The following is an 11,385-nucleotide window of genomic DNA, read 5'->3' as shown; positions in this document are numbered from 1 at the left end:
ATGGGCACAGTCGTCCCCAGTTGAGAACCACTGCCCCAGAGGAATATGCACCTCTCACCTTTTCTACACTGTCTGGCTGATTTGGTTTCATTGTATTCCACTGTGACTTGCCCCCACTCCCAGTGCTGAGGCCCTCAGAGTAAGCAGCCCCTTGCCTTATAAGCAAGAATGTGGTCTGGCACTCAGAATCCCACTCCGTCTCTTCAGTAGGACCCTGATATTTGCCCTCTGCTTTGTAAAGATTCGTTGTAAGTAGAGGATATGGCTCCACGTTTTCAATGAAGTAGTAGTCAGTATGCAGTATAGTTTCCTTATTTGTTTATTTTCAGTCTTTCCCTCCAGAATGTGATCTCTGCCGTGACAGCAGATATCTTTGCTGGTTTTGTCCACTGACATAGCCCTGCTGCCTAGAACAATGCCTGGCCCAGAGTATATGATAAATACTTGAATGTCCAAATAAATGAAATAGTGATCATCAAACCTGACTCCTGACTTATTGCCAGCGGTCTTGCCCAGTCTTTCTCGGTATCTGAAATGACATTTTTCTCCTCTTGCAGATTATGTCAAGGTTGTGATCTTCCTTCCTCCTCCTGTCTTGTTCCCCAAGCTGCTTTTGCCCCCATGTACCTTAATGATGTGGAAAAGTCATATTGCTGGGACCGCTGTCAGTGCTTCAGCATCTTAAAAAGCTGTTCCACTTCATCTGTTTTCTTTTCTTCCATGTTCCCCAGCTTCACTCTGATACATTTGATCTAATTGCAATGCTTATCTTTGAACTGCTTTTTAAATGACCCCTCGTTAGGGCTATTTAACACTAATGGGACTTCCTCTGTCGTGAAAACTTTTCTCCCCCAAACTCCAGTTCTTATGAGAAGAGCGCAGCTCTATGATAAAGCCTTCATTAAAAGATTCCTTAATAGAACTAACTGCCTTTCCTTGACTGCATAATCAACGGCTAATGAAATTGTCTTGGTAACAAGAGCTAGAGTGTTTTACATCCTCTCTTGAGACTAAGTGGAAAGACAATTGTGTCAGCCTGAGAAGACCATTGATTGTTCACAATTTGAATTTGATTGTTCTTAAGGGGAACTAAACAAGAGATCATCTCCAGCTTCTCTAAGTGGATTTTATTATCTTGGAAAGTTACTGTTTTGCTTTTCACAGAAGCCAAGCATGTAAATATCATGCTTTGTTGCCCCAGAATCAAAGGGAGTTTCAGTATCTTTTTAGTATCCTAAATGATACAGTTTGAGGAGTACCTGGATGACTCCACATGCACCTCTCAAGGTAGGTGTAGATTAAGACATTTCATTGCACGTCTTCAAAAGCTCTTCTGTTTTTTTAACTGCAGGAGGAAACCCTCGAGGAAGGTTTGCCCTGGGCCTGGTGCAAAGTGAGTGGAAGGTCTATGTGAAGAGGCCTCTAGACAGAGAAGAACAGGACATTTACTTTCTCAATATCACTGCCACTGACGGGCTTTTTGTCACACAGGCCATGGTGGAAGTGAGCGTCAGTGATGTGAATGACAATAGCCCAGTGTGTGAGCAGGTGAGATTTGGGAATAGGGCTCTGCTTTTACTGTGCTTCTCCAAAATTAAATCAAAGCCCATTTCACTTTGCTTCTTAAGGCCAGGAAAACTTCTGCTCTTATCTGCAATTGGGTATAAGAGGGTAGGAGGTGACGTTTAGGAAGAAATATTGAAAACACGAAAAGAGTATAGGTAGTAAGATCAGATACCTAATTTTGTACCCTGCCCCCACCAAAAAAAAAAAATGTCTTAAATAATTTTTTGAGTAAGTCATAAAGCACTTTAGTACTTATTCTGTTTAAATCACTGATATCATAAAAGAGAAATGGACCACTCTACAGGATGTTAACTTGTTTATATAAGTTTACACATTTGGTTAGTGGTAATGTTGGTGCTGAACACTGGTCTCCAGTTCCTTGTGAAGCGGCCTTTCTACTACTATATAAAACATAATGTCAATGCAAGGTACAAGTACTAGATTTTATGTTTTCGCATACCGAAATTAAATCACTATTTATTCTTTTCTATCATGTAGACCGAGAGACAATATTGATGTCCTATAGATTAGAAAAGTATTGCAAATAGATTTAGTCTCTCATACTAATGCCAAATGCTGGTAGTGGCTCTTTAAAGAGTTGAAGAGAATTCCTAGGACTCATTGGGGCTCAAGAGAAAAACAGACAAATATGGTCAATGTGTGGTGTGTGTTATGGTTCCACAAGAGTGGGGATGTTCTTCTGTTTTCTTTGCCATGGTACTCTTAGTGTCTAGAATGGTACTTAACGCATAGTAGATGCTCAATAAATATTTGTTAAATGAATAAGCATGGGAGTGGTAGAGTAGCAGATATATGATGTTTCATAATATATTGTAATATGTTTCTGTAGTGAAGGAAAAAATAACAAAAGCTAAATTATATAAATGAATTTTTAAAGAAATCCTATATAATGCTAAATATGGCAATTGCCCCCACAAATACTAATGATTTTTATTACCTTTCTTCACCTCTGTCCAGGTTGCATATACAGCATTACTTCCTGAAGACATTCCATCAAATAAAATCATCCTGAAAGTCAGTGCAAAGGATGCTGATATTGGATCCAATGGAGATATACGATACTCACTCTATGGATCTGGAAACAGTGAATTTTTTCTAGATCCAGAAAGTGGTAAGCTGAAATTTATTCTTTGGGTAAATGTCATTGTTAATCCATGAGAGAAGTTAAACTTACGTGGTCTCATCACTAGTAAATAGTTAGCAGTATACTTGCTCTTATAGGGATGGAGGGAAAATTTCCCTTCCATCCTTTCTGAATGTTTGCTGAAATGAACTGACCACAGACAGATTGACAGGAGAAAAGGCATATAGATTTACTTATGTGAACACGGGTACCACAGCCCCAAAAATAGGAGACTCAAAGAAGGGTGAGATGGTTAAGGCTAGGGGAGAGGGAAGTTGGGGGACTGTAGGCAATTTTAGAGGAGTAGTCAATGATTTTTAGGAGAAGTGAATAACCTGGAGGGCATCCATTATTCTGTAAATAATTCTCCTAGGAAACTCAATGGAACTGGAAAAAGTTGGGAAGGTAAGGGATTGAACTGACTGTGAACAAAGGTTATCTAGTTATGCAGATAAAGTCTCCCAGTTAATCTCTCGGAGCTGCCCTCAGAAGAAGAGCTGGAAAATCTGGATGTGGTGATGACTTTTAGTCTCTTTGTCTCTTTTCTCTTCTCTAGTGGTCAATCTTTCCCGGCTGTTTGATGAGATTTCTATGCAGGTGGATCCTAAGACAAATGCATTTCTTTTGGAAAGAAGTTTTCTTAGTCAGATGAGGAAATTTCAAAGAGAGTCTTCACCTGCACTTGAGAGAGATGAGGGGAATAAGAGAAAGTTTGAAAGTTCTTGGTTCTAAGGCAGCTTTAAGGCCTTCCAAATTTTTTTTAATTGAAGGTTCTCAGCATGCCAAAGCATGATACTTTGGGGTATCATCCTCTGCACCCCAAGAATATGATGCTCAGTATCTTGGGCTCTAAGAAATTATAGGAGCACATCCAAATATGGGTGCTCTGGACCACAGAAACTTTTTATTTCCTTTGTAAAACTTGCCCAGACTTTACCTACATTTATTAGCATCAAGTAAGGAGACATCTCTGTTTGCTTCTCTTGTTTCTCATATCTGTAAGTTTTAAGGTATATGCTCGTAACAGGTATAAATGAAGTTATATCACAAATGCAGGTTGCCATAAAAACCAGACAGCAATTCATAGGAAGGAGAATTTTTCTCACTTTGAAATGTCTTTAGGGTCCCTTTCTGGTTCTTATTAACACAATTGTCTAGTTTTTATCAAACTTGCTTGCCTAGTTTATCCAAACCTATGAGCCCTCAGATTTGCTTGGTTGTACATTCAGGTAAAATTGATAAGGTACTAAAGGCAGATGCCTGCATTGAAGGCCAGAGCTAATGGAAAAGCCTTTTATATGGAGGCAAATTATTTTAGTTTTGTAGATTGGATGACCCATCTGATGACATTTTTAATTTAAGCATAAAGATTGGCTGGCTTGCATATTTTCAGTGTTGTGTTGATTCTAGTGAACAATAACTGACTATTGAGCCTCCAAAAAGGTAGTGGCTCCTCCCTGCCCCACTCCCATAAGAAGTTGCATCCTACAAGGAAGCACTGACTTAGCTTCATGGGAATATAGTACTCACCTATATGGGCCTGATGATTATCTATTCAATAGGTAACATTTATTGAGTAGCCAGTAGACATAAAAGCACTTTATGGGATATTTGTGGTAGACTCCAAGATAAACAAAATAAATCATGCCCAAGGGATATTATAATCCAGTAGGGAAGACAGGCAAGTAAACTAATAATAATAATGTAAGGCACAATGAAATGAGTGTTCAGGAGAAACATAAGGGGAGCCATATCTGGGCACAGATGAAGATGTAACTAATATTCTGATAAGACAAGGAAACTGCTTAAAGGAAGAACTAGCATTTGAACTGAGTCAGAATTCCCAGTGGCTTAAACAGGAAACTGCAAGTTGTAGGAACAGCATGAGCACAGAGCATAGCGCATCCAGGTAATGTCATATACAAAAGTGGAGGGAAAACTACTTTAGGCCAGATTGTGGAGTGTCTTGAATGTTCCAATCAAATGCCCTGGATGCTTTTTGAGTAGGAGAGGGAAATGATCCAGCCTGTATCCGAGAACTGGCTGGCCATGGCCAGGAAGCTAAAAGATGAACTCCTTTAATAAATATAGGTAGCTTCGGCCAGGCGCAGTGGCTCATGCCTGTAATCCCAGCACTTTGGGAGGCCGAGGCAGGTGGATCATGAGGTCAGGAGATCAAGACCATTCTGGCTAACACGATGAAACCCCGTCTCTACTAAAAATACAAAAAAATTTAGCTGAGCATGGTGGTAGCCACCTGTAGTCCCAGCTACTCGGGAGGCTAAGGCAGGAGAATGGTGTGAACCCGGGAGGCGGAGCTTGCAGTGAGCAGAGATGGTGCCACTGCACTCCAGCCTGGGCGACAGAGCAAGACTCAGTCTCAAAATAAATGAATAAATAAAATAAATTAATAAATTAATAAATATAGGGGCTTCATCCAAATAATATCTACTCATTTTATGTAGGAGTAATAATATTTCATGAGTCATATTTTCCACCAAATAACATTTATTCAGGTTTGTCACTGTGCTTGTTGTCATTATCTTATGAAACTTAAACAACAAAAATATCTGCACACAAGCTGGTATCCAGCACCAATACAGCTATTCCAGTGGTTAAAATACAGACATAACATTGCTCCATGTGGGATGCTAAGGAGCTGCTTTTCCATGCCCTCAAGTTTTCTCCCACTTGACTCCTCCCGAAGCAACGTCAGGCCCTTCCACAATCCAGCAAGTTAAGGGTTAACCTTTGCACAATCGGGGTCCTTCAAGACCCTGCTCCCCTAAAGCCAGCTTCTGTTTTCATTACCTGTTTTCCTGCAAATGATGGAGTAAAAAGTGGAATATCTGGAGGCGAAGAGACTGCCCTTCTGGGTCTGTGGGTTGTTGACAATATTGACCATCAGAGAGCTAGAGATGCAAGTCCATTCTCTGTGTGTTTTCTGGACATATAGCAGAAATCCAGAGACTGATCTCCAGTGTAGATCTTGAGAGGTTTAAAGAGGTTTGAGGCTTCTCCATGTAGCCAAAAGAAAGAGCCCCTTATACCAGAGGTTTCGAAAAGGGATTAATTAATTTGAAGGTCACACAGCTGTTTTGTTTTTGCATCTAGAATCCCATACATCTTTCCATGACACATAAATTGTTGGATTTGCTACATTTTAAAGTATGGGACACCTGGGCCAAATGACATTAGTCCTTCCTATGTTGAGAATTGTGTATATAATTGGTCCTCTGCTCTCCAAAGAAAGACAGTTTTTAAAAACTCAGACCAATCGTGCTGCCATTTATTTTCACAGGCGAGTTAAAAACCTTGGCTCTGTTGGACCGGGAAAGGGTCCCTGTGTACAGCCTGATGGCCAAAGCCACTGACGGGGGTGGCAGGTTCTGCCAGTCGAACATCCACCTAATCCTGGAGGACGTGAATGATAACCCCCCTGTGTTTTCTTCTGACCACTACAACGCCTGCGTCTATGAGAACACAGCCACCAAGGCTCTGTTGACCAGAGTTCAAGCCGTGGACCCCGACGTTGGTAAGTCAGTTGCAGGCATCTCCCTGTCACACAGTGGACACTTTGTCTTCAGGTGCTGCCATTCCTTTAGTTTTATGAGAACCTTCATCAGCCCCCTTGGTTCTTTACCACAAGAACATGTACATTAAACCCCATTTCAACTATTCACCTGATACACTTCATATGCGTGAGGAAAGTCTGCAAGTTGGCCCTCCTCTTTCTCGAGTTTGAAGAAGAGATACTAAGAAGTCCTTTACCTTTTAGCAAAGGAGTTTGGGTTGGTTGGTTTGGGTTTTGTTTTGTTGTTTTTAGATTTTGACCTTTTGAATAAAAATGATAGATTTCCTCATTGTCTTTTCCTCCTAAACATAGTCAAAAGGCTATGTTGTAAAGCAGGGAGAATTCGATTCGTTTCCATTTCTGTGACGAACTGGGTCACATGCTTTAGCTGTGCAAAAACTAATTACTAAATGTGCTGCCAGTCCAACATGGATTTTTTAAACTGCCATTTTCCAAAGCATTTTTGTCACATATAAACTGACATTGTTCGGCAGAGTGGGGGTGGGGGAAATAAGGAATTAGAACTGAAAGTTGCTAATAAAGTTTATGTTCAAATCCACTTTACATAATGAGATGGTGAGTTAGAAAAGACTGGAGTTAATTGCTAGGTAGACCTTCTGAGAATGCATAAGTTATTGAGGTGACTGCATGATGGAATATAAATACAAAAGGGCATATAGACAGCCTCTCGGTTGTGCATTTTAAGAGCTGTAAATCAGAATACTAGGAAATGATGAGGTGTGTCTGCTATGCTAAACAGGCCTTTATATAATTCAGTGTCATATTGCTTAATTCTGAATTGAAAGAAAAATTACTGGACTAACGAAAAAGTAAATACATGATAATTAGTTAAAAACAAACGTAGAGCCCAGGGTCTGTGCATATTTTCCCTTAGAGAAATTAGTGGCTACAATTTGAATTATTGCTCTTACATCATTAGCATAATTTTCAAGGCTGAGAACCAACCCTTTTAAAAGTCTACATATTAAAGAGCTTTGTGAAAAATGGCAAACAAGAAAGACCTCTTACTGATATATATTTATGTAATACCTACAAATAGTCTCTTTTTTAAAGGAGGATTAGAAAACATTCTCTGGACTCTTATTAGCAGATGACTTTGGGGAAAGAGAACAGAATTAATGGAAATGAATCACTTAATCATTTTAAATTTGATTTTGAGAATGTATAATTAGGCCATAGATGAAATTTTAAAAGCTGAAAGGTCGGAATTTTTCTCGGCACTCCATGAAGGAATTGAGTGTACCCAGGCTACTAGACTGGACACGGATGTCTGATTAGTGCACATGGTGCTTTTGAAATGTGCGGAGGTGGATTGGGGTGTTACTGACTCACAGATAGTGTGCTTGGAGCTGTTTTGTAAGTTGTGAAGAACATACTATGTCCTCCTTTCACTTCTTTTGAGTCAGATGGCCTGGTTGGGAGTTGGGGAGGAAGGAGTGTCTAGATTCTGGATATTTAACAGGGCAGAGATGATAAAGACTTTAAGGAACCAAAACTGGAATGAGGATCTTACCAGCACCTTGATCAACTCATTTTTTGATAATGAGTAAGAGGCTTATATTCAAAGCTTCAAATAGAGACACAGATTATAAGGGTACTGCTGGCATCTATGTATAAAGCATAGTCACCAGGCCATTGCATCAGCCACATGAAAACTGTGGCATAAGATACCAGATTTTAGTTCATTTTCTCAGTTTTTGTAGATCTCTTTTAGCTTTAAAATGTACAAGCACTAAGACAGCTGAGGAAGAACAAATGAATATTTCTAACAACACAGACTGAGCACCTCCTACGCCTTAGACAGCATACTGACGAAGTGGTTGTGAAGGTCTTGGACAGAGTAAACAGGAGATTCCAGTCGCAGCAGCATCAGTCTGAGCTGCAATCAAATGAATGCTGACATTCTTCAGACTCCCTGTCAATGATTGGTGGCTTAAGACATTTTCATTAGTGGCCTGATAAGAACATTTACTGCCTCAAAAGTGACCATTTCTCCCTGTTTCCTAAGAGATTACAAACCAGTGTGAGCTGTGCACTGAGATTACCAGATTGTTGAGGATGGCATTTATCTGGGAGCCAAAATGAACCTCTGTCTGGAAGCTGAGTTTGCACATGAATGGCCATTGCACACAAATCTAGCTTTCTAGTTTGGCCTTTACAGTGTTCAAAAGAGAGACCAAGGTGAGCAGATCACAAGGTCGGGAGTTCACGACAAGCCTGGCCAATATGGCGAAACCCCGTCTCTACTAAAAATACAAAAATTAGCCAGGCATTGTGGTATGCGCCTGTAGTCCCAGCTACTCGGGAGGCTGAGGCACAAGAATTGCATGAACCCAGGAGCCAGAGGTTGCAGTGAGCCAATATCGCACCAGTGCACTCCAGCCTGGGCAACAGAGCGAGACTCTATCTCAAAAAAAAAAAAAAAAGAAAAAGAAAGAAAGAAACAAAAGAAAAATAGCTGTTAATATTTAAAAGTCAGAATTTTATTAGAAATTTAGATTTGCAGCATTTTATAAAAACAACAGCACTCAGAAGACTCAGCAATTCCAGGCACACAGGTCCCCTATGGCAGGAGTTAAAGAGCAGCTGCATCCTTGACATTGGCCACAGCACTAACCTTGCCTCTGCTAGCCACTTTTCTTACTTATTGATATGGTTTGACTGTGACCCCACCCAAATCATCTTGAATTGTAGTTTCCATAATCCCCATGTGTTGTGGGAGAGACCTGGTGGGAGGTAATTTAATCATGGGGCGGTTATCCTCATGCTATTCTCATGACAGTAAGTGAGTTCTCATGAGACCTGATGATTTTATGAGGGGCTTTCCCACCTTTTGTTGGCACTTCCTCTTTCTGCCATCATGTGTAAAAGGATGTGTTTGCTTCCCTTTGGCCTTCCGCTATGATTGTAAGTTTCCTGAGGCCTCCTCAACCATGCAGAACTGTGAGTCAATTAAACCTCTTCCCTTTTTAAATTACCCAGTCTCAGGTATATCTTTATTAGCAGCATGAGAATGGACTAATACACTTGTGTTACCTCCTGACCTCGTTTGCAGATCCTTCTCTAGTATGACAAGGAAAGGTCTGATTTTTAAGCTTTTTATTTTGAAATAATTACAGGTTCACAGGAAGCTTCAAAATAATATATAGAGAAGTTAAGAGCTTCTTCACCCAGCCCTTCTCCCAGTGGTAACACCTTGCCTAACTATAGTATACCAACAGAGCTAGGAAATTGACCTTGGTACAATCCACAGAGTTTATTCAAATTTCAGGGTGTGTGTGTATATATATTTCTATGCAATGTTATCACCTGTGCAGCTTCATGTAAACACCACATTCATACATTACACACCTCCCACTTGCTGCCCTTTTGGAGCCAGACCCACCCCCTCCCTACACCTCTTTCCCAATCCCTAACCCCTGACAACCACTGACTTCCATATCTATAATTTTCTTATTTCAAAAATGCTATTTAAATTAAATTATATAGTTTGTAACCTTTTGAGATTGGTCTTATTTTTTCACTCAGCATAATTCTCTTAAGATTCATCCAAGTTGTCTAATTGGTTTTTGATCCTACTGAAGATCATTGGCTTCATTTGTGTAAATGACAGGCATATTTGTTTCATGAAACTTCTTTGGTTAAGCACATTGCTTTACCAGAAGTTGTAAATTATTCCACCAGTGCTATGATCCGAAATTTGTGTCCCTCAAAAATTCGTATGTTGGAACCTAATTCCCAATGTGTCCATATTAAGAGATGCATCCTTTGAGAGGTGATTAGGTCCTGAGGGTTCTTCAGTGCCTTTATAAAAGAGGCTTGAGGGAGCCTGTTTGTCCCTTCTGTCATGCAAGAACACCTAGTGTCTGGTGGAGGCCCCTTTCAAATAGAATGTGTCCCCACCAACACCAAATCTGCTGGTGCCTTGATCTTGGACTTCCCAGCCTCCAGAACTATGAGCAATAAATTTCTGTTGTTTATAAATTACCAAGTCTCAGGTATTTTGTATAGCCCAATCAGACTAAGACAGCCAGCAACTGACTACAAAATGTACTACAATTGACTACATATGAGTTGCAAAGAAAAGACAAGGATATAATCTGAAATCTGACTCTATGATTTGCTAAACCTTCATATCCTGATTTGATAAATTTAAAATATATTCTTGCTTTTAGCCAAACAACTATTTTTCTATGAATCACTTATAATGAACTAACATTAATGTTAGAGTCATTGCCTGGGTCAGGAATAAAATAAAAACAGAAGAGGACAAGATAATTTTACACCCATTTTATGAGTTCTTAGAAATACCATGGCAGCTCTCTAGATTTTTAGCATTAAGTTCAATTGGAAATATCTTTGCTCCCATAAACTGGTGACATGACTTCATGACCCAACATTTATGAAAAAGGGAAGTTAAAGGTGAATAGTAGTAAAATGAATAGTTGTTAAAGGGAACACACATACCATTAATAGTAGATGGATGCAGGGAGGGGAACATTACACACTGGGGCCTGTTGGAATGTGGGGGGCAAGGGGAGGAGGAGCATTAGGACAAATACCTAATGCTTTTGGGGCTGAAAACCTAGATGACAGGTTGATAGGTGCAGCAAACCACCATGGCATATATATACCTGTGTAACAAACCTACACATTCTGCATATGTATCCCAGAACTTAAAGTAAAATTTTAAAAAAGCAAATTTCCCAGAATGAATAGGATTTCTACAGTCAGGGGTAGGAATGCATTCAGGAAGATAGGAGCCAGGAAGTTGGGAAAGTGTGGACCCAACTAAATAGTTGAGAGAACATCACTTGGTCCAGGAGGGAGGAGAGATTAATGAGATAGGAAAAGTAGACCGGGCCCGATTGTGGTTGTTTGTGAAGGCCACTTAATTAAACAGATGGAAAAGAACCGTTAAGCACATTTGAGAAAAGAAATAATGAATTCGGAGTTTGGGGGATGCTAATCTGATAGGAGTCTCTGAAATGAATTGGAACAAGGAAAACCAGGGCCTAGGAAAGCTCCTAGGAGTGTATTAAGAAAGACCACACGGGCCAAAATGAGAGTGGTGGCTTTG

General features: G+C 40.0%; 1 protein-coding gene across 2 annotated transcripts in view; it reads left to right on the top strand.

The window, feature by feature from the left end:
- The window catches only part of FAT3 (FAT atypical cadherin 3), a 721,964-nt gene that overhangs the window by 626,785 nt on the left and 83,794 nt on the right, over nt 1–11,385 (top strand). For both annotated transcript variants that reach the window (XM_030918946.1, XM_030918947.1), the window contains 3 exons: nt 1,352–1,548; nt 2,545–2,698; nt 6,012–6,245. In XM_030918946.1, the coding sequence (XP_030774806.1) occupies nt 1,352–1,548; nt 2,545–2,698; nt 6,012–6,245 (585 nt within the window). The remainder of the gene's footprint in view (nt 1–1,351; nt 1,549–2,544; nt 2,699–6,011; nt 6,246–11,385) is intronic.

Source organism: Rhinopithecus roxellana, chromosome 15 (genome assembly GCF_007565055.1).
Source record: "Rhinopithecus roxellana isolate Shanxi Qingling chromosome 15, ASM756505v1, whole genome shotgun sequence".
NCBI lineage: Eukaryota > Metazoa > Chordata > Mammalia > Primates > Cercopithecidae > Rhinopithecus > Rhinopithecus roxellana.
The sequence above is the reverse complement of the archived record's forward strand: the minus strand, read 5'-3'. Positions and strand labels throughout refer to the sequence as shown.